Source organism: Lithobates pipiens, unplaced genomic scaffold (genome assembly GCF_037356315.1).
Source record: "Lithobates pipiens isolate NorthernLeopardFrog02 unplaced genomic scaffold, aLitPip1_a1.2 Scaffold_3, whole genome shotgun sequence".
Lineage (NCBI taxonomy): Eukaryota > Metazoa > Chordata > Amphibia > Anura > Ranidae > Lithobates > Lithobates pipiens.
The window spans coordinates 173,536,245-173,560,832 of NW_027507790.1; the positions used below are offsets into that span (position 1 = coordinate 173,536,245).

Consider the following 24,588-nt stretch of genomic DNA (forward strand, 5'->3'; position numbering starts at 1 on the left):
GGTTACAGCTGAATTCCCAGTATGTACTATTTTGCATAATAACATTGGTCCAGCTTGGGCTATATATATATATATATATATATATATATATATATATATATATATATATATATATATATATATATATATATATATATATATATATATATATATATGATATAATACACACACACACACACGTGCCATACCTTCCCAATCCCAAGCTAGAGACCTGTAGACCTACAGTGATCTTCACTACCTTCCAGCTCCCTTGCTGAGCTGCTGCTCTGCTTTATAGAGAACACAGGGGGTCACTCTGTTGATGACACTGAGGCGATTTACAGGCGCTACGTCGCTAAAAATAGAGCCTGTAAAGGGCCTCTCCTGTCACTCCAAAGCACTCAGGCTTTCACACTGGAGCGTTGCGCTTGCAGGACATTAAACACCTGCAAGCAGCATCTTTGGGGCAGTGAAGGAGCGGTGTATACACTGCTTCTTCACCACTCCTGCCCATTGAATTGAATAGGCACCGCTGCCAAACTGCCAGCAAAGCACTTTGCAGGTCGTTTCAACCCTTTTTTGGCCGCTAGCGAGTGTTAAAACCGCCCCCCTGCAAAAACAACGGTAAAGTGCCGCTAAAAATAGCAGCACTTTACCACTGACGGCGCCACTGCCCCATTGTGAAAGGGGCCTTATGTTCACTATCAGCAATCACTGTAGTGGCGATTCCTACAACAGTCATTTTGCTTTACTATTATGTGTCTTGGTTTCAAGTTTTCCTGGTCTGTGCCCATAGAGTAGAGCTGCACAATTAATCGTCAAGAATTGTTATCGCAATCTTGACTAAGGCCTCTTTCTGACGAACAATCCGCCTGTCAGTTTTTTAGGCGGATCTGAACGGATTCTACATAGACCTCTATGGAGCGTCGGATATCAGTGGTGACATGTTCGCTGACATCTGACCCACTCCGATCCGAAAAAAGTATGACAGAGGAAAAACCTACTTTTCCATCCGTCATCGGATCGGGTGACGACGGACACTGCAGTCCATACTCATCCGATCTCCCATAGTGGAGAGCGGTGCTCTGACAGGTCCATCCCTGCACAGTGCAGAGACAGACCTGTCATTTTTCTGCTCAGCGGGGATCGATGGAGCGATCCCCACTGAGCAAGCGAATGTCCATGGGGCGGATCATCACGGATCCGTCCCGTATGAAAGGATCCTAAAGTGTTTCACAATTCTTTCTATGCAAATGATTCTCTCTGCTCTTCTGAAGCCACAGCCCTCAAACGGAAGAGAAAAACTGGGCAGTCTGCCAAGAAACAAAACATTCTTTATCAGTTGAACTTAAATATAAAAATTTTAACAATTTGTCAATGGAATAGACTTTGTGTGTAAGGCTCGGTTCACACAGGGGCGGCACGACTTGGAGCGCCGCGCAAAACGACTTCTGTATAGAAGTCAATGCAAGTCGCCTGAAGTAGTACAGGAACCTTTTTTCTAAGTCGGAGCGACTTGAGTCGCTCCTATTAGAACGGTTCCATTGTACAGACCGGAGCACGACTTGTCAGGCGGCTAGGTCGCCTGGACAAGTCACCCCTGTGTGAACCGAGCCTTAGTGAAAAGTTTAATCACTTAAACACTAAACCTTTTTCTGACATTTGTTGGTTTCAAGTTAAAATCATTTTTTATTTTTATTTTTTGCTAGAAAGTTAATTAGAACCCCCAAACATTATATATATATTTTTAGTAGACACCTATAGAATAAAATGGTGGTTGTTGCAATATTTTAGGTCACACTGTATTTGCATAACGATCTTTCAAATGCAATTTTATTTTTATTACTTTAATGAATTAAAAAAAAAAAAAACTAACGAGTAAAGTTAACCCTTTTTTTTCTGTATAACGTGAAAGATTTTACGTTGCGAGATTCATGACTTTTTATTCTAAGCAAAAAAATTGTGATTCTCATTTTGGCCAGAATAGTGCAGCTCTACCATAGAGGCACCCTAATCTAACAGGTCTCACTATGTATGCACAGTACAGTTCAGTGTAGCCCTAGGAGAGAAGCAGACTAGCAGAGCATTCAGGGAAGTTTGAAGGCCTAGTTCTATGTCTGCACTTGATCACACAACACCTGAATCATATTAGGAATTCAAATTCTAAGGGCTGGTTCACACAGTTGCACTGAGATAACAACAGGTTACTTGTGTTGGTGTGCACTAAGGCAACCCACCTGCACTGCACTCCCCGGGTTACAAACATGATAGGGTCTGTAGGTTTGTTCTTAAGTTGAATTTGTTTGTAAGTCGGAACAGGTACATTTTTAAAGTATAGCTTCAGCCCAAACAATAATTTTTTAAGCTTTTTGGATAACATAGGGAAGGGTTATCACCCCTGTAACATTTGTTTTGCTGTCTGTGCCCCTGTTCAGAAAATTTCACCTCACTTCCTGTCCCAATGACAATTGGATTTTGAAAATTTTGGGTTGTTGTGGAAACACGGATTGGTGATAAAGGTCCAGTAGAGACCCATTTTTTCCATATTAACACTTACAGGAGTGAATTTCCCTTCCTAGGGGTAGATTTCCTCTCACTTCCTGTTGTCGCCCTCTGTTTGTAATTAGGAGTCCTTTGTAAGTCGCAGGCTTAACTAGGGGACCACCTGTACTAGGCATTGTGTTCCTGAGAAAGGGTTGGGTGCAGTTTTGTCTGAGATTAGGTTTGTTGGCAGCCTACAAATTAATGCACTGCACAAGTGTGAACCTGGCAGAGTAAGCCATAGCAGTTTAGTAGTAAATAAAAGTGTGTGTCTGTGTGTGTATATATATATATATATATATATATATATATATATATATATATATATATACACACACACACTTATTCCCATGAAAAGCATCTATAACAAATTTTTGCAATGTGGAAGGTAGGTCAAGAAACTTTTAAAACTCCTAAATTTAGCAAACATTTTTCCTTCCTTCTGTTCTAGGCGATCAAGCACAGACTTTGATCCACTGTTTACCTGGCTTTGAAGCTGGGATTTGTATAGCTCAGAGCCCAGAAGTGATCATAGCTAAGCACTTCTGGGTTCTCACTCTGCATGATATTCCTTGATGTCCTCCTGTTCCCATCCTGACAATGTTTTTTTGTGGTTCCAGGCTTCCAAAGGTAATGGAAGACTGTCACTTTCTCACCTGTTGGGCAGGCCATAGATAATAGGTGTTAATCTTGGCTGGTTCAGCAGGAAGCCGTCGAGATTTGAACCATATATGGGCAGGCTGAATGTACCAAGTTGATCATCTGATCAGCTTTGGTACAACCAGTCTGCCAAATTTACTTGCGATTATAGCGAACGGCTGTTGTAGCTGCTAGCAATAATCACTGTATAATGTCTCAGCAGGATGGATTTCTCTGTTGGCACTGCCTGTGTTGAGGGAATGTGCAAATTTCTTTCCTGCAACTTGGTCGCAGAAAAGAAATTTGTGTACCAATCCATACACCTGTGTGTAGGGGCCAACTTCGCCCACAGGTATTCTGTGCAGACAGACTGTTCAAATCAATGCCAGCTGTTCGGGTCTCCATGCACATCCTGGAGTGTTCATTCTTGTGGGTCCGATGCACTGATCAGAACGCAGACAGACTGCATCGGACTCCCATGCAGCTGGCCACCTACCAATGGTGACCCATCAATGTCCAGCCCCCTGATATACATACAGGGCACCAGACTATGGATTCGAATTGGGGGGGCAGGGTGTTTTTTCCGAAGCATGTGAATAGAGCCAGAGGCTATAATAGGCTTTAAAAAAGGGTGGGCACTGCACCCTGATCCTACCCAGTTGTGCGACAATAGCGAATTAATATTCGCCATTTCCACACTAAATGTCCTTCCCACCAATTAGGAAGTGGGTTGTGTTTGCTGCCCCCCCCCAAAAAAAAAAGAAACCCACCTACTATTGATTTGGACAGGCTGCCTGCACAGAACTCCTAGATGTCCCACATTTTGAGGGACGGCCCCTTCACATGACGCATATGGATCAGTACATCCATGTGAATGAGGTTTAAAAGTGATTTGGGTGGTTATAAAGCTTTCCAAATTACTTTTCCAATGAGCATGTTAATGAAGTCAAATATAGACCCATTGCAGCCACAAGCTTGTTTTTAACCCTTTCACATTATGTCATTGGCAGCAAAAGGGTTAAAGATTTCAGCAAACCTGAAAGTGCTGCACACTGCTCTTATATAGGGTGAAGCATACCTCCCAACTTTTTGAGATGGGAATGAGGGACACCTATCAGCAAAAGTATGCAGGCATAGGACACACCCCCTGCCATGCCCCCTTAAAGGAGAATTGTACAAAAAACAAGATTGGTTAAGCCCACAAGTGCTTTTTTTTTATCACTACTATTCCTTTAGGCCGGGTTCACACCGCTGCGATGCGGGAACGCCGCGAATCCGCGGCGTTTTCCCGCATCGCACACCTCCCGCCGGCAGTTCACACTGCCCTATGCGGACGGCTGGGAGTGTCAATGTTATGTTAATGACACCCCCAGATCCGTCCGCATATCGCAGTGCGATCTGCCGACTCGCACAGGAATCGGATCGCATGGTGTGAACCCCCATGCGATCCGATTCTGTTGCGGACCCAAAAAAGGGCCCCGTGCGAGTTTGCTGCGGGAGCGCTGCGAATTCAGCCATACTATCTGTATGGCTGTACTCGCATCGCTACGGAGATCGGATGTGATTTGCTGTGCGAATCACATCCGGATCTCCCCCCGCAGCAGTGTGAACCCAGCCTTATAGTGGCTTCTGGAATTTACAAATGCAGCAATTTAGAAATCAGATGAAAGGTTTAGCACTGGGAAACACTTTTTGGTAGATAAAAAGTGCATTTTCTATACATCTATATAGATCAGACCAAAATGAGGGACAAATGAGGAGGAATGAGGGACATTGCCCCAAATCAGCGACAGTCCCTCGAAATCAGGGACAGTTGGGAGCTGTGGGTGAAGGTCTTAAAGTAAAAGTCAACTGTTTCATTTGGAAAGGGTGAATCTCCCCCACTGGAGGTCTATACAACATAAAACTTTGACTGAGGTTGCGGTTCTTTCCCCATTCTATCCAAAACACACATATATTTAAAGATTTCCTTTAATTGCACAAGGAACAGGGTCTTCTTTTTCCGGTTTTCTTATGCCAGCAGCCATGTATGTAGCAGCCACTTGCGTGACAGCCAGGAAGCCTCGTTGTGTGCAGCAGATGGAGATTAGCCGTGGCCCGGGGAGGTACACACCTGTGCTTTGAATAGGTTGTTTGGGTGCAGTGTTTGAGGAAGAGGAAAAATGTAACCGATCCACCTGGCCTATTGTTGTAGCTGTACACAAATCAGAACGGACAACCTTATTTGAATACACCGGCTTGGCATGTTTTTTTTTTTTTTTATGGTAACACAATCATTTTATGACCCTTTATTCTCTTATTTTTCTCTACAGTTGCAGAGATGATGGAGCTCAGCCTCACAAAAGTCCCCCTTTATGTAAGTACATATAATGTCTATTTTTATTTTATTTTTTTGTATAAATATCCTAATATTCTTAATGAAATTCAACTTGTGAATACATGATATGTCATATAATAAATGGTATGGATTGGTGAATAAAGCGACGTATTGGCAACACACTGGATTGAAATATAGAACTACTGCTGAAAATGCTAGTTGCCTGATTATGAGGCCTTGTACGCGTGGGGCATACCTCCATGTGAGTGCTGTGTTTACCTGCATGGGAATACACAAGTGTTCCGTGCATCCCTGTGCCGGCACTCCCATTGATGTGCATTGGGATGCAGCATCTGCATGGACACAACTGTTGCTCTCACTTTGACATCTGTGCGGATGTGTCTGCGCAGTCGCTGTTCCCAATTGACATCAATGTGATGGCCTACACAGAACGCCTGTACATCCCTGTGCAAGTAAACACAGCCATCACACAAGATACGTATTGATATGCCCCATGTGAACAAGGCCTTAGGGCATATATAAGGATGAGCTCAGGCATGTTTGCAAACAGCACGTGCAGAGCCCGACAGGAAGTCGGTACTGCACAGCGCTAATCACAGGGTGAGACATTTCCGATCTCTGTAGCCGTGCATCGAGATAATGTGTGTCACTGTTTGTAATTAAGGATGAGCTCCGGCGTGTTCGCATACTCCATGTGCGCAGCCCGCCAGGAAGTCAGCGCAGCGCTGTGCTAATCACCGGCAGTGAGACATTGCCCCGATCTCTGTAGCCGCGCATAGGGGCAATGTCTTGCTGCCTGTGATTAGTGCAGCGCTGCGCCGACTTCCTGGTGGGCTCTGCACATGGAGCATGCGAACACGCCTGAGCTTATCCTTGTGATTAGCGCTCCGCAGTGCCGACTTCCTGGCGGGCTCTGAACGTGCTGTTTGCGAGCACGCCTGAGCTCATCCTTGGGCATATACAGTGTGTGTAGAATAGTGATGGGCTTGGGTGTGTTCAGATTGAACCCGCCAGGAAGCCTCCACTGCATACCACCAATCATAGGTAGTGAGGCATTTCCCAGACTGGCAGCTGCACATACACACGCTGCCTATGAATGGCGGTGTGCAGTGCCGCCTTCTTGGCGGGTTTGATCTGAACATGCCCGAGCCCATTCTTAGTGTAGAGCTGTGCGTTTATTTTGACCAGGAAGCTCCTGGTGTTTACAGCTGTGGCCAAAAGTTTTGAGAATGACACAAATTAATTTTCACAAAGTCTAATGCTTCCGTGTTTTTAGATCTTTTGTCAGATGTTACTATAATATAATGAAGTATAATTACAAGTATTTCATAAGTGTCAAAGGCTTTTATTGACAATTACATCAAGTTTATGCAGAGTCAATATTTGCAGTGTTGACCCTTATTTTTCAAGACCTCGGCAAAATTGCCCTGGTATGCTGTCAATCTTCTTCTGGCCCACATCCTGACTGGTGGTGGCAAACAGTATACCAAACGACGATGGCAGCGGCTTCCATTTCCTAGCTTCCTCCCTCCTCCTCAGCGGCCAATCTGGAGTCTTCTCTTTTCGAGGCCTCACCCCTGCTTCTGATTGGCCGGATTGAGGATCAGTGTTTCAACATCGGATATTCGTTCGATGTTGTAAAACACCTGGGTGATATCAGAGAGCATCTTATACGACCCAAACCCACCCTATTTTGAAGCCTACTAGAGCCTCTGGCTCTAATCTGGTGCTTGAAAAACAAAACAAAAAACCTGGCCACTGTAATTCATGCGCCCGGTGCCATAAAAGGGGCCGGGCACATGAATAGGTGGTGGCTACAGCAGCCATGGATAGAGTCATGCTATGCATGACTCTATCCGTTTATACATATAGGGGGTGGCGAGGGAGAGGGTGCAGCCCCCGGGCGCACCTAATGGATGGGCCGCCACTGATGGTAGCCCGTTCTTGCATAATCAATGCTTGAGTTGTCAAAATTTTGTGTGTGTGTTGTTTTTTTTTTTTTGTTGTTTTTTTTTTTACCCGCCTCTTGAGAATTGACCACGTTCTCAATGGGATTAAGGTCTGGGGAGTTTCCTGGCCATGGACCCAACATTTTGATGTTTTGTTCCCCAAGTCATTTAGTTATCACGTTTGCCTTATGGCAAGGTGCTCCATCATGCTGGAAAAGTCACCATACTGTTCTTGGATGGTTGAGAGAAATTGCCCTCAGAGAATGTTTTTGTACCATTCTTTATTCATTGCTGTGTTCTTGGGCAAAATTGTGAGTGAGCACGATTCCTTTGCTGAGAAGCAACCCCACATATGAATGTTCCCCGGATGCTTTACTGTTGGCATGACACAGGACTGATTGTAGCCAGGGATGGCCCATCCATTTAGGGCGCACAGGCACCGCCCCCTCTATCACAACACACCCTGTATATATAATGGATCGTGAATCTATCCATGGCCACCACGACTATCCCCTATTCAGGTGTCTGGCCCCTTTTCAGATGCCGGGCACCTGAATTCCAGCAGCCGGGGTGTATTTTTGAAGCACCCGATTAGAGCCATAGGTTCTAATAGGCTTCAAAATAGGGTGGACTCGGAGCGCACACCACATGGTGAATCTCACTGCTATACATTTTATTTATATGAAAATACAATTTTTGGGGTATTTCACCATCAACCAGTACACATGGAGGTTTCTATTATGTGGGATTATTTAGTGCACATCTGCGCTGCCTGCAAGTCCCGTACCTCAGTTCCGGGGACAGACCTCTATGGTTCCCCTGTTTAAATATACCAAATGTTTTTGCTTTTTAGCCCTATACATGTTTTCGCATTCATCCCTGAAGAGTGGTTTGTACCATGAAAAGTGTCGGGCATATCCAGGATGCAGTCATGACTTAATTACCTCATGTCTTTTTTACATTTGCATAGTTTGACCTTACACCATTGATTATTTTACTATATGGCGCCCGGTATATCGGCAGCTGGCACATGCTGTTTCCCATTTTTGTGTGTATGTATGTGTATTAGAAATGTGTTCATGTTGGGGGCATTGAAATCTTATATGCATATTATTATGTGCTAGGTTTACTCTTTTGACAATAAACACGTTTATATATTTCTACCCATGGTCTCTCATATGCTTCATTTAAAGTTCTAAACTTTTTCCCAATGTCGACCCAGATGTGTTAGAAAAGCAAATGAATATTTGCTTTTCTAACATTGAACGGCCTCTCTGCCAATCAGGAAGCACGGGTCTGATACCTGTCACCCGATTGGCTGAAAAGGACAGGCGATCCTGTTGGATGCCTAGCAGGAAGAAAGAAGAGACATGCGGCGAAAGCATGGAGGACACAGGAGCAGCCACCCATCACACAGCTAACACTGCCTGACTAGCTGCCCGTCCCACAGCTTGCCGCCGTCACCCGTTGCCTGACCCGCAACCAAGATGGGGTAAGTGCCAGTCAGACAACGGGTGGGCGGCGGAAAGGGGGGTGCTAGTTTAAAACCCATCGGGGGGGGGGGGGGTCACAGTGGCTGCAATGGATGGGCACAGTGAGGTTGCAATGGATGGGCACATTGAGGTTGCAATTGATATTTTTAAGTGTGTTTACCTCCTCAATAATTTTGAGTACCAGCCGCTCCCCCCTCAATAATTTTGAGTACCAGCCGCTCCCCCCTCAATAATTTTGAGTACCAGCCGCTTCCCCCTCAATAATTTTGAGTACCAGCCGCCACTGATGGTAGCACTCGCCTTTTCTTCTCCGGACAAGGTTTTTTTCCGGATGCGCCAAACAATCGTTAAGGGGATTCGTCAGAGAAAATGACTTTACCCCAGTCCTCCGCAGTCCAATCCCTGTACCTTTTGCAGAATATCAGTCTGTCCCTGATGGGGTTTTTTTAAAATTTTCTTTTTAGGAGAGAAGTGGCTTCTTTGCTGCCCTTCTTGACATCCTTCAAAAGTCCTCAAAGTCTTCTCCTCACTGTGTGTGCAAATGTAATCACACCCGCCTGCTGCCATTGCTGAGTAAGCTCTACACTGGTGGTGCCCCAGTCCCCTCAGCTGAATCAACTGTAGGAGATGGTCCTGGCACTTGCTGGACTTTCTTGGGTGCCCTGATGCCTTCCTCACAAATGTAGTGGAAATGTTTTTTGATGGGTTTAAGTTCATTTTCATGGCAAAGAGGGACTTAATAATTGTAATTCACCTGATCACTCTTCACTCTTGCGTGCATACAATGAAGGAGGAGCGGCCAGTAAGCATGCAAATTCTCTGATTTTTGCTGACATTTACAGTGGTAGCCTGTTAATGATTTGTACAGGAAGCTGTACGCAAACGCCTCTCACTCCTGGGCGCCTCCCAATCCGACCCAGTCTGCAGCTGATTGGACTAGAACATAGCGCATTGTGGGAGTTCCGATATAGATGAATTTGGCGGTGGCCCAAGCAGATTCACAGACTTTAGGCTGGGTTCACATCTAAGCCGCATGCGGCTCACAGCAGGGGGTGCGGTGCATCTCTGTTCACAGTTTCGGGTCCGATTTCAGCCTGAATTTTTGGCTGAATGCAGACCTGAAACTGACCAATAGATGCACAGAACCCAGTGCAAATTCGCACCAGAGCTGCATCGGAGATATGTGACCTGGCCCCATAGAGAACCGGTCTCAATCCCCTGCTATTGCGAATTGGAATGCGTAGATCCTGCATCCAATTCCCACTAGTGTGAACCCAGCCTAAATAGTTATTTGAGGCAAGAAAAAAATATGCAGATCAGAAAAGTCCAAAGTTCTTATGTACATATTTGTTCTGGGCCAGTGTGACTAAAGGGCCTAAACACGCTGGAATTCCCATCAGCAAAAGATTGAAAGCGGGTTCTCCATTTTTCTGATCAGAAATTCCAATCGTCTGTACCAATTCCGATGCACAAAATTCCTATGTGTGCTCGGAAACAATTCAACGCATGCTCTGAAGCATTGAACTTCATTTTCTCGGCTCGTTGTAGTGTTGTACAGTCAGTTCTTGAAGGTCGAAAGTTCAGAGAACTTTTGTGTGACCGTGTGTATGCAAGCCAAGCTTGAGCGGTCCGATCTTGTGTACCGGCATTAGAGGAGGTCTAGTGCCAGAATTATTGCTCTCTCTCCAACAATCGCAGCAATACCTCACATGTTTGGATTGAACACCACTTTCATTTTTGGGCGTGACTTGCATATGCGTTCGCTTCTGCACGTAAGCTTGGCAAGATGGACCGCTTTACTTTTTTAAAAATGTATTTTACTTAAAAAAAATTATTTTTACACTGTCCTTCCTTTTTTTTAAATTTTTTTATTTGGGTCACTTTTATTTATTATTTTAGATAGCGTAAGGGAGGTTATAGCTTGTGATGTTGATTTTGGACAAGATGCGACCCAATATCCTTTTTTTTAAACCTGTAAAACTTCTCTAGGAAACAGACATTCCTTAGCCGCTTGCCGACTGCCTCACGCCGATATACGTCGGCAGAATGGCTCGTACAGGCAAACTACTGTACCTGTACGTTTTCCTTTAAGAGGCGGCCAGCGGCCAGCGCGTGCGCAGCAAGCTCCATGAGTCGGGTCGCGGGTTCTGCGGACTCAATCGCCGTGGGGATACCCACGATCGCCTCACGGAGAGGAAGAACGGAGAGATGCTAATGTAAACAAGCATCTCCCTGTTTTGCCTAGTGACAGTGTCACTAATCTCTGCTCCCTGTGATCGGGAGCAGAGATCAGTGACGTGCCACAGACATGCCCCCCACAGTTAGGAACACTCCCCAGGACACACTTAACCCCTACAGCGCCACCTAGTGGTTAACCCCATTCACTGCCGGTGTCATTTACACAGGAATCAGTGCATTTGTATAGCACTTATTGCTGTATAAATGACAATTGTCCTAAAAATGTGTCAATGTCCGATGTGTCCGCCATAACGTCGCAGTCACCACCATAAAAATCGCTGATCGCCGACATTACTAGTAAAAAAAAATATTTATAAAAATGGCATAAAACTATCCTCAATTCTGTAAACGATATAAATATTGCGCAAACCAATCAATAACCGCTTATTGTGTTTTTTTTTTTTTTAACCAAGAATATGTAGAAGAATACGTATTGGCCTAAACTGAGTAAAAAAATGTGGTGTTTATATATTTTTGGGGGATATTATAGCAAAATGTAAAAAATAATGCGTTTTTTTGTTTTTCAAAATGGTCGCTCTTTTTTTTATTCATAGCGCAAAAAATTAAAAACCGCAGGGGTGATCAAATGCCACCAAAAGAAAGCTCTATTTGTTGAAGATAAGCATCCCCACAACATGATGCTGCCACCACCATGTTTCACGGTGGGGATGGTGTGTTCAGGCTGCAGTGTTAGTTTTCCACCACACATAGCGTTTTGCTTTTAGGCCAAAAAGTTCACATGGCTCTCCTGGCCTGGCCTGTCAGTTTAGGTGGATGGCCATGTCTTGGTAGGTTTGAAGTTGTGCCATACTCTTTCCATTTTCGGATGATGGCTTGAACAGTGCTTCTTGAGATGTTCAAAGCTTGGGATATTTGTTTTATAACCTAACCCTGCTTTAAACGTCTCTACAATTTTATCCCTGACCTGTTTGGTGCGTTCCTTGGCCTTTATGATGCTGTTTGTTCACTAAGGTTCTCTAACAAACATCTGGGGGCTTCACAGAACAGCTATATTTATACTGAGATTAAATGACACACAGGTAGACTCTATTTACTAATTGGGTGACTTCTGAAGGCAATTGGTTCCACTAAATTTTAGTTAAGGGTATCAGAGTAAAGGGGGCTTAATACAAATACACTCTACATTTTTCAGATATTTATTTGTTAAAAATTTTGAAAACCATTTTATCATTTTCCTTCCACTTCATAATTATGCGCCACTTTGTTTTGGCCTATCACATAAAATCCCAATGAAAAACATTTGTTTTTGGTTGTAACATGACAAAATGTGGAAAATTTCAGGGGATATGAATACCTTTTTCAAGGCACTGTATCTCTTGTTACACATCCTTGTAATTCATGTGTACAGTCGTGTTGTACTTTACCGTTACCATAACGGGAGTTAATGCACATATGGTGGTGACAGTGGAAATAATGGACTTTATAGGCATGTATAAAAATAACACATTTTAATAGTTCACATAAAATTCATGCATATACAGAACAGTGATTTATAAAAAGAATAGGACACAGTGATTTTCCTGGATGATATACTGAATCATATACTTCCTGTGGGCAATGCTAAGAATATCAAGAAAATACCCATACAGATATATTTATTCCTCTTGGTTGTTCCCACAATCCTCATTCAAATAATTGCTCGCTCTACATGTTTCATGACCTGAACTGTCAGGAGCTTCAATGCTTCTAGTCAGAACATACTTTAATTAGAATACAAGTTATGTATGTATAAAATATATATATATTTATATACACCCACATTCGACATAAACTCGCCAATAATACAGTGCTTTGACAAAGTTTCAACACTCACCTACGCCAGGGAATTCATGACCGCAAGGGCCCCCTCTGGGAAGGAGATAAAGACCGAGGACCCTAATGCTGAATGGCAGCCAAGAGTCGGCACATATGTCGGGATGTGGGGATGCACATGGTAACTATGGGTGTGAACCGTATACACACACATTAAATATAGACTTAAACGCAGTTCTTGTTTGGATCTGTTTGGCAATTAACAGACAGGAGGAACCCCACGTGCACTTGACCACTACCAAAACAGCAGTATATACGTATCTACTGTCTCTGTTACTTAGTGCAGTGCCCAAACAGCATATATAGTGTTATTGCCTAGCCGAGGATTAATGCAGCCATCACACAGATCCCTCAAAGGAAGAGCCGGTATGATAGCACCTCATTGATAACCGGTGGTTTGGTTGTTTCAAGACGCTCAATCCAGAATGTCTCCTTATAGGGAATGCGTTTATCCCAGTTGCTGCCACATGGGTCTTCAGGTATCCCTTTCAAAACAATAAAATGGACAAAGGTGGTATCAAATGTATGGTACAGGCCCAAGTGGCGGATAACCGGGGTAAGCATTTTGGCATTTTGAGAATAATAGATGTGATTGTATATGCGTTGTTTAAGCTGTCAAATTGTCTTGCCTACATAGAATGCTTCGTATTTACAAACCATCAGATAGATCACTCCCTGTGTATTGCAAGTCGCATGGAAACGTCGGTAAAACGTTTCCCCATTGAAAAGACAAAATCGTGTACCCGTTTGTACCCATGGGCAATAAGTACACTGTCCACAAATGGAGATTCCTCCATTTGTTAGTGTGGTACTATTATTTGGTATGTATTGACTTGTTGTCATTTTATTGCCTATTGAGGGACTTTTGCGGAATACTTTTTAGGGGGTGTCTCTAACGTATTCATGAAGAATAGCATCTTCATTTAGAAGATACCAATGTTTTTGCATACAAGTTCGAAGTTGGTGGTGCTGGGCAGAATATCTGGTGATGAATTTAGTGGTCTGATGTTTTGAATTAGACTTCACATTGGAATAAAGCAATGAGATCCTATCTCTAATTAAAGCCTAATTGTATGCCTTCCTATGCAGGCTTTTGCAATATCCCCGCTGCCGCAGGTGTGTATGTAGCTCTGCTGCTTGAAGTACAATTCCGACGAAGGCAGATGTACTGAGCATATGGTATGCTATGAACGAGAGAGATGGGGTGTCCACTCTGTGCATGCAGCAGCGTATTGCCAGCGGTGCTTTTGCGATAGTTTTGTGGCTAGATTGTTGGATACATCTTTGTATATCTACCTAGTAACCAACTGAGGCATTTACCAGTACTTATGTGCATACGGTTCACACCCATAGTTACCACGTGCATCCCCACATCCCGACATATGTGCTGACTCTAGGCTGCCGTTCAGCATTAGGGTCCTCGGTCTTTAACTCCTTCCCGGACGGGGTCCCTTTGCGGTCACGATTTCCCTGGCGTAGGTGAGCGTTGAAACTTCTTGTCAAAGCACTGTATTATTGGTGAATTCATGAATAATGTGTACACATTTGTACCTTAATATATATAACTTGTATTCTAATTAAAGTATGTTCTTCGAGCAATTCGATGCGAGCAATTCTTTCAATCTATGAGGATTGTGGGAACAACCAAAAGGAATACATACATCTCGGTGTGGGCATTTTCTTGATATTTTTAGCATTGTCCCACATGAGGTATATGATTTCAGTATATCCTCCAGGAAAAAAAAAACACTGTGTCCTATTTTGTTTTTTTATAAATTACTGTTCTGTATAAGCATGAATTGTATGTGTACTATTAAAATGTGTTATTTTTATACGTGCCTATAAAGTCCATTGTTCCCAATTTCAGTATTTTCAGATTATGTAGGATGTGGCACATCTAAATTAAAGGTGTTTGCAATGTCCTTAGGTGACAATCAATCTATTCAATTTCTCATAATGGAAAGGTCATTTTTACTTTATATCACATCATGGCTTGTGTAGTAGTTATATGTGTTCAATAGTTTTGTTGTCAGAAAGGTGTGGTTTTCTTTTAATATAGTTAAGTTTCAGTGCAAGTGCAAGCAGGGTAGAGGTTTTTTAATACCTGTAGAAGGGAATTTATCTTCTTAATGCTGTAGGAAAATACAAAAGCATTCATAAAAGACAAAAGCCCAATACAGGGAATGGCTGTGACCCAGGAAGGTCCCAGTCATGCTATGTCTTTCCCATTGGAAATGTTATTCAGGTTCCTGCTTTCTAAAGTTTCATGTAATTGGTTGAAGAAATGATTGCTGTCACAACTTACTAAATGGCTTTTTCAATGCATACAAATTGCGCATTGAGCATTTGAAGTGTTCAGAAGAGTTCATCTGAGGCCTTCAACTCATCAGCTCTATTGAGAGAAACTTCCAGCGTTTCATTGAAACTCGTGATGAAATTTTTTTGGGTTAAAGGATAACTAAAGGAATTTTTTAGTCTTGGATGGAGTCATATAACATTTAGAGAGATGCTTGTAGGCATTCTCCTGGGCAAAAAATATTCAGAGAACACCTGGAGGAATCAAGCCAGAGTTGGCTCTGGGGTTCAGGGGGCATCCGAACAGTTGCCAAAGTCTCCTTACTGCTTTGTAACCTATGGAAGCATACGAGGCCCCAGGTTGTCTGTAATGCCTCGTTTCCACTGAGTGGATCAGTTCGGTTCCGTACAGTATGCTATTTTAAGTGTTTCCATTATGAAAGCTGCCCATATAACTGAACCATACCGCACCATTCAGGGTCCTGCTTCGGATGTGAGACCATAGAAAATGGTACAGTACTGTTAGGGCGGAGCTACTGGCATCACACAATACATTCCACTGATTGGCGGACAGAAAAAACGTCAATGCTCACGTCAAAGGCATTTTTTCTAAACCCCATATGGCCCCTGGGGGTCCGACTTGCAGTGGAAGCGCTCACCTGAATAGGCCGGACCATTCTAACCCTTCCAAACTGTACCGACCCAAACCGTTCTGCTCAGTGTAAATGAGGCATTAGTAAGTTATTTTAAAATTGGGTGATATGACTGAATGTCACATTTAAGGAGGTATTTAGATAACCGCTGCAGCATAAGCACTTACTGACTTTTCAATCTACAATTCCCAGCATGCCTAGATACCGAGGCTAGAGCACATGGCTCCCTCTCGCTGTGCTGTCTAAATAGACTTTGCTGTTCGGGGTTTTAAAAGAAAAAAAATCAGAGGACCTTTAATGGCTCATTAACAAGGGTGTCTTAAATGCTGCATTTAGATGCACACGGTTTTGTACGCATCTAAACGCAGCAATATAGTAATCATTGAGGCCATCCACACAGCTCTGTCTACAAGAGAAAATGTGCGCTATGTTTAGCTACATACAAAAGAGTAGGAAAAAGCTGCACCCAGGGCCCCCCAGATCTGCAGAATTTACCCATGTGTGTATGTAAATGCAGAAAAAATACATGTTAACCCAAAACAAGGTATAGAAAGCATAATACTGTTTCAGGTCCTGCGTCGACTGGCTTTTTTTAAACTTCAAGCAGTTTTTGCACTTATACACAAGTCACACAAAACTTGCTTGAAGGTCAAATTTACCTGTCAATGAACTCTGATCTCAGAAGCATCTCAAACTGATGTCATCAACACAAGTCAACCCCTGTCAATACTGGCCCATGGTGTATTTATTTTAAAGTTCAAAATAATCCCTTACAAAACGAATACAATACTGCTGGTCAGGGCAGAGCGGGTGGATGACAGGTCTGTGTCTGCTCAGTTTATGCAGAGCAGACACAGACAGAGCCACTCTCCTCTATGGACGGTCGGGTGTAAATTGACTCTGCTATACGTTCACGCCCAGCTAGCCCCTGGTCTGATCTGTCTAGACCAGGGGTAGGCAACCTTTTTAGAGGTGGAGATCTACTATACCAGAACAACATAGAAGAGACCAAAGCTCTCCGGGGGTTCATTGCCTTTTTTTTTTTGCTTAGAAAAATATAATAAAACAAATGTCACTGTAAAAATATAAACTTAGCCTACTTTATAAGTGGACAGCGCTTGTCAGTAGGGCAGTGGATGGTGTCATAAGAGCAGTGCACAGAGTCAGTAGGACAGTAGACAATGTCAATCAGTAGGGCAGAGGTTTGTGTCAGTAGAGTGGCGTATTATGTCAGTAGTTTTTTTTTATTTTTTTCACCGGTTTGCTGAACGATGAGGGGTATGAACAGTCCCCTAATGTCTCACTTTTTGAGGCCAAGAAAGGGACTGACGACATTTATGGCCCTATACAGTAGAGTAATGTAAAAAAAATAATACACCCAATAGAAATTGTTGACTTATTCAACATATTAAAACATGCAAACATTAGATCTTCATTCAAAAAGTGCCTACAGATAAAGGTGCTGTACTGAAACAATTGACCTATGAAACTGACATGGTGCATTCATTTTGATAAACCAAAATAACAAAAATGTAAGTACACCTGTACATTTACCATTACTTCAAATACATGAAAATTTTAATCCGGGTTAGATTATAAAAAAATATTCATATCTTTGATGATCCCTAGGAGCACCATCAAATTTATCATAACCAAATGGAAAGAACATGGCACAACAGCAAACCTGCCAAGAGACGGCCGCACACTAAAACTCACGGACCGGGCAAGGAGGGCAATAATCAGAGAGGCAGCACAGAGACCTAAGATAACCCTGGAGGAGCTGCAGAGTTCCACAGCAGAGACTGGAGTATCTGTACTTAGGACGACAATAAGCTGAACGCTCCATAGAGTTGGGCTTTATGGAAGAGTGGCCAGAAGAAAGTCATTACGTTCAGCAAAAAACAAAATGGCATGTTCCGAGTTTGCGAAAAGGCATGTGGGAGACTCCCAAAATGTATGGAGGAAGGTGCTCTGGTCTGATGAGACTACAATTTTACTTTTTGGCCATCGAAGAAAATGCTATGTCTGATGCAAACCCAACACATCACAACATCCAAAGAACACCATCCCCGACAGTGAAATATGGTGGTGGCAGCATCATGCTGTGGGGATGTTTTTCAGCAGTCGGGACTGGGAGACTGGTCAGAGTTGAGGGAAAGATGTATGGTGCTAAATACAGGAATATTCTTGAGCAAAATCTGTACCACTGTGTGTGCGATTTGAGGCTAGGATGGAGGTTCACCTTCCAGCAGGACAACGACCCCAAACAAACAGCTAAAGCAACACTTGAGTGGCTTAAGGGGAAACATGTAAATGTGTTGGAATGGCCTAGTCAAAGCCCAGACCTCAATCCAATAGAAAATCTGTGGCCAGACTTAAAGATTGCTGTTCACAAGCGCAAACCATCCAACTTGAAGGAGCTGGAGCAGTTTTGCAAGGAGAAATGGGCAAAAATCCCAGTGGTGAGATGTGGCAAGCTCATAGAGACTTATCCAAAGCAACTTGAGGCCGTGATAGCCGCAAAAAGTGGCTCTGCAAAGTATTGACTTTAGGGGGGTGAATAGTTATGCACATTTTTCTGTTATTCTGTCCTATTTGTTGTTTTCTTCACAATAAAAAAAATAAAAAATAAAAAATAAATCTTCAAAGTTGTGGGCATGTTCTGTAAATTGATGCAAATCCTCAAACATGTTACTTCCAGGTTGTGAGGCAACAAAACACAAAAAATGCCAAAGAGGGTGAATACCTTTTGCAAGGCACTGTGTGTGTGTGTGTATGTGTGTGTGTATATATATATATGTGTGTATGTATGTATGTATGTATGTATGTATGTGTGTATATATATATATATAATATATATATATATATATACAGCCTCTTTTCCATAGTACACAATTACATTTATTCATTATTTTTGTTGAATACGTGATTGAAAAGCAAATTTCCTTGTGTTTTTATTCAAGCATATCCACTTTACCTGCAGGCACTGTTTGAATAAAGATATGTTTGCCTGTGTAAATATGTTGAAAAAGTGTGCTTACTTTTTTGCATGGCTGTAGGACTGAGGGCCCATTCACATCTCTTGTTTGCAGTGCATCGTGCTACCATACATGTTACTGCAGTGCAAAGCACCAAACAAGCGTTCGCATTCGTTTGCAATGACACCTACCAGGGCACGTGCATTTCAGCACAGTACATCACATGGTAACACAATACTGTGCGTTATTGTGCACTGTCAGAAAAAAAGGTCCTTTTTTAAAAAAAAAAAAAAAATTATTTTTATTATTTTTTGTGTGTTGACAGCCCATCAATTTGAATTGGCTGCCTTAATGCTGAGCACGGTAACATCATACCCAAAAGGGAACAAGTCTGAATGGGCCCTAACAGTATCCAGGCCTGGTGGAAGGGAATCCCATGCTAGGATATTTTGTTGTAAGCGCAATAAAAATGCTCACGTTGTTACAATGTCCGCACAGTCTAGCAGCAGCTATTTACCAAATATTTCAAATGATTGAAACTCTTTTTTTGTTGTTTATTTGTACATGCCAGTGACGTCCTCAAGTCTTATTAGACAAGCCAGTGTCTAGGAGATATTATGTGCTTGAATTCTTGGGATGCTGACTTATGTGGAGTCCTGTGAATGATATCACTTGTTGCAATGTTCCACTGACAACCAGCGTTTGTTGGGGATTTCTGCTGCTGTGTGTGAACTCCGTCCTGCTTACTACCCAGTTTAATGTATATGTGATACTAGGGGACTACAGAGAGAATAAATGCCTCTGTTTACTGTCTAATAATTTTTTTTTTTTTTTACTGATAAATGGATTTGGATCTGTCATTATTATTTGTTTCAATTTAGCCTACATGTTCAATAAATGACAGTTGTTGTTTCACTTGTGGGCAAATATATACAGTGAGGGGGAAAAAAGTATTTGATCCCCTGCTGATTTTGTACATTTGCCCACTGACAAAGAAATGATCAGTCTATAATTTTAATGGTAGGTTTATTTTACCAGAGAGACAGAATAAAAAAAATATCCAGGAAAAACTCATTTCAAAAAAGTTATAAATTTGATTTTCATTTTAATGAGTAAAATAAATATTTGATCTCCTATCAATCGGCAAGATTTTTGGCTCCCAGGTGTCTTCTATACAGATAACAAGCTGAGATTAGGAGCACTCCCTTAAAGGGAGTGCTCCTAATCTCAGTTTATTACCTGTATAAAAGACACTTGTCCACAGAAGCAATCAATGGGATTCCAATCTCTCCACCATGGCCAAGACCAAAAGAGCTGTCCAAGGATGTCCAAGGCTGGAATGGGTTACAAGACCATCACCAAGCAGCTTGGTGAGAAGGTGACAACAGGTGGTGCGACTATTCCCAAAATGGAAGAAACACAAAATAACTGTCAATCTCCCTCGGTCTGGGGCTCCATGTAAGATCTCACCTCGTGGAGTTTCAATGATCATGAGAATGGTGAGAAATCAGCCCAGAACTACATGGGAGAATCTTTTCAATGATCTCATAGTCACCAAGAAAACATTTGGTAACAAACTACGCTCTAAAGGATTGAAAACCCGCAGTGCCTGCAAAGTCCCCCTTATCAAGAAAGAACATGTACAGACCCGTCTGAAGTTTGCTAATGAACATCTGAATGATTCAGAGGCGAACTGTGTGAAAGTGTTGTGGTCAGATGAGACCAAAATCAAGCTCTTTGGCATCAACTCAACTCGCCATGTTTGGAGGAAGAGGAATGCTGCCTATGACCCCCAAGAACGCCATCCCCACCATCAAACATGGAGGTGGAAACATTATGCTTTGGGGGTGTTTTCATGCAAAGGGGACAAGACCACTTCATGGCATCAAAGGTACAATGGATGGGGCCATGTACCGTCAAATCTTGGGTGAGAACCTCCTTCCCTCAGCCAGGGCATTGGAAATGGGTCGTGGATGGGTATTTCAGCATGACAATGGCCCAAAACACATGGCTAAGGCAACAAAAGAGTGGCTCAAGAAGAAGCACATTAGGGTCCTGGAGTGGCCTAGCCAGTTTCCAGACCTTAATCCCATAGAAAAAATGTGGAGGGAGCTGAAGGTTGAAGTTGCCAAACATCAGCCTCGAAACCTTAATGGCTTGGAGAGGATCTACAATGAGGAGGGAGACAAAATCCTTGCGTGAGATGTGTGCAAACCTGGTGGCCAACTACAAGAAACATCTGACCTCTTATTGCCAACAAGAGTTTTGCCACCAAGTACTAAGTCATGTTTTGCGAAGGGGTCAAATATTTAGTTCACTCATTAAAATGCAAATTAATTTTATAACTTTTTTTTTAAATGCGTTTTTCTGGATGTTTTTGTTGTTCTGTCTCTCACTGTTAAAATAAACCTAGCATTAAAATTATAGACTGATCATTTCTTTATCAGTGGGCAAACATACAAAATCAGCAGGGGATCAAATATGGTACTTTTTTCCCTCACTGTAAAGCAGTGAGTCTGACATTCACTGCAAGTGGATCTGCCTGGGGCATGTGATTTAGAGGAAAGTAACTGATTCTCCACCAATGAATGTTTGGAGAAATATGCCCTTTGGTCTCAGATCAGAAATCATATGGCTTTCTGCAAAGGGTGTTATTTATAAAAGGGGTTCGGCGCCACTGTAAATTTGCTCAAATGGGGTGTGTACATAAAATAGAGGTACACCTCCACCATTAGCCTATCACAGAGCCACAAGAGGTGTCATATAGATATCAGATCCTATCCAGAGGAGTGTATATATGAATTACACAGGAGGAGAGAGGGAAGGGAAGTACATATATAACCCCCCTAAAGCTAACTACTACTAATATGCAGAATATAGAAAATAGAGACACACTGCCAACAATATTATACAACAATTCCTGAACACAGCCAATCAGGTACCACAAAAGATGGCTATAAATTAGACCAAGCTTGACTACGTAGACACAAAACTAGACAACTACGTAAGCAGCGGGAATTAGTAATATGGTAAATAACATATGCATAGCGTGGCAGCAGTGATAAATACGTGGTAAATAATAAGATATTAATATGCCACTAAATTGATAAGTGTGTTGAAAAGTTATGACACCTCTTGTGGCTCTGTGATAGGCTAATGGTGGAGGCGTACCTCTATTTTATGTACACACCCCATTTGAGCAAATTTACAGTGGCGCCGAACCCCTTTTATAAATAACCTCCTCTGATTCTGGTTACATCCCCTTAGGGGGGTAGTAACTTTTAGGGTTGGCGACATTGTTTGTGAGTCCTTCTATTTACGCCTACATCTCATTTGAGCCTCCGTAGCGCGGCCTGGGATCTGTAAGGTCTGAGCACACATTCTTTTGATTTTCTGCAAAGGGTGACTAACCTGGTCAACACTAGTATATTTTTAAATTCGTATGAAAATTATCATTGGTACATTTTGATGACTTGATAAAAGTTGAAAATACTTAAAAGGAAACTTTTTTTTTTTTTTTTTTAACATTTGATTTTAGAGTGAATGGACTTTCCTGAACAAAAACCATATTCACAGTTAGAAAATGTTTCCATCCTGCTCCTTCAAATTATTATTATTTTTTTTTTACTGTGGTTGAAAACGAACATTGATTTGACCCCACTAACCATAAGAAAGTTGAACAATGTTCTTAAAATTAACATTTTCCAATGAACTTCTACAGTCATATATCCAGCTTTATCAGACATCAAAAGACTCAATCTGGGACCTTTTTGTTAAATTTTATTTTACTGTTTGAAGTGGGGACTTTTTTTTTTTGTGGCTGCAAAGTCAGAGTTAAACCTATCCTGGAAAACATCTGGAGAATGAATCAAATTGGTGACTTGGCTGCATCATTGACTAGTACTTCAATGGCAGATGAGTCTTCCAGCTGCTGTTGCAGGCTGGTAGTTGGAGCAGTTTAATCCCTGCCCTCAGTATTTTTTTTTATCAAGTGAATTAAGACCGTTAATACACAGTTAGGTCCATATATATTTGGACACAGGCACACCTTTTTTTTTTTTTTTTTTTTCAGGTATTTACCAAAACATATTCAAGCTATAGTTATATAATTTTGAGGGTAGGTACATCTAAATCGGAAGAAATGGTTTAGGAATTACAGCTCTTAGGTATATACCCACCCCCCATTTTCAAGGGCCCAAAAGTAAATGGACAATTGAATCAAAAGTTGTTTCATGGCCAGGTATGGGCTACCCCTTCTTTGCTATTTCTTCATTAATTAAGCTTGTAAAAGGTTTGGAGTTGATTCTAAGTGTGGTATTTTCATTTGAAATCTATTGCTGTGAACCTACATCATGCGTTCAAAGGAGCTGTCTTTGCAAGTGAAAACGGCTATTGGAAGGCTTCAAAAACAAAAAAGATAACCGCAACATTAGGAGTGGCCAAATCAACAGTTTGGTACATTCTGAGGAAAGAAAAATGCACTGGTGGGCTCAACAACATAAAAAGGCCTGGAAAACAACAGTGGTGGATGATCACAGGGTCCTTTCTACGGTAAAGAAAAACCCATTGACAACATCCAGACAAGTGACGGACACTTTCCAGGAGATGAGTGTATCATTGTCAAAGTCTAAAATCAAGAGAAGACTTCATAAAAGCAAATACAGAGGGTTCCCCACAAGGTGCAAAACATTCATAAGCCTGAAGAATAGAAAAGCCAGATTAGACTTTGCCAAAAAAGCACTGAAAAAAGCCAGACCAGTTCTGGAAAAGGATTCTTTGGATGGATGAAACTAAGATTAATCTGTACCAGAATGGTGGAAAGAAAAAAGTGCGGAGAAGGCTTGGAACAGCTCATGAACCAAAGCACACAACGTCCTGTATAAAGAATGGTGGAGGCAGTGTGATGGCATGGACATAAATGGCTTCCAGTGGCATTGGGCAATTGGTGTTTATTGATGATGTGACAGAAGCAGCCAGATGAATTCTGCAGTGTTTAGAGTTAGGCCTCATGCACACGAGACGCAGATGAAACCTCTGTTAAAAAAAAGCTGAAACGCGCGTTTAGAAACGCGCGTTTTGCCGCGTTTGCATGTCGCGTTTAGACGCGTTTAGACGCGTTTGCGTTTAGACGCGTTTATAAAGATAACATCATGTAGACCCTCCCCAAGCTCTCAAAGCATTTTTTTTAACTATTTCTGCTATTTTGATCAGAGTGAGCAGCAGCAGCATAGAGAGCAGTTGTACACTTGCATTTGCCGTGTCACTTGCCACGGCACCTGCCACAAGTTGTGGATTGTCCACTTGCCACGTCACTTGCCACAAGTTGGGGATTGTCCACTTGCCACATCACCTGCCACGTCACCTGCCACGTCACCTGCCACATTGTGGATTGTCCACTTGCCACGTCACTTGCCACATCACCTGCCACGTCACTTGCCACGAGATGTGGATTGTCCACTTTCCACGTCATCTGCCATGCCACCTGCCACAAGCTGTGGATTGTCCACTTGCCATGTCACCAGCCACATCACCTGCCACAAGTTGTGGATTGTCTACTTGCCGCGTCACTTGCCACATCACCTGCCACGTCACTTGCCACGTCACCTGCCACAAGTTGTGGATTGTTCACTTGCCACGTCACCTGCCACGTCA

The 24,588-nt window shown here is 42.4% G+C and overlaps 1 protein-coding gene across 3 annotated transcripts in view; it reads left to right on the forward strand.

The window, feature by feature from the left end:
* Window positions 1-24,588, forward strand: part of ARHGEF28 (Rho guanine nucleotide exchange factor 28) — a 367,072-nt gene that overhangs the window by 83,417 nt on the left and 259,067 nt on the right. For all 3 annotated transcript variants that reach the window (XM_077462520.1, XM_077462516.1, XM_077462518.1), the window contains exon 2: window positions 5,472-5,515. In XM_077462520.1, coding sequence (XP_077318646.1) covers window positions 5,480-5,515 — 36 coding nt within the window. In that variant the 5' untranslated portion in view covers window positions 5,472-5,479. The remainder of the gene's footprint in view (window positions 1-5,471; window positions 5,516-24,588) is intronic.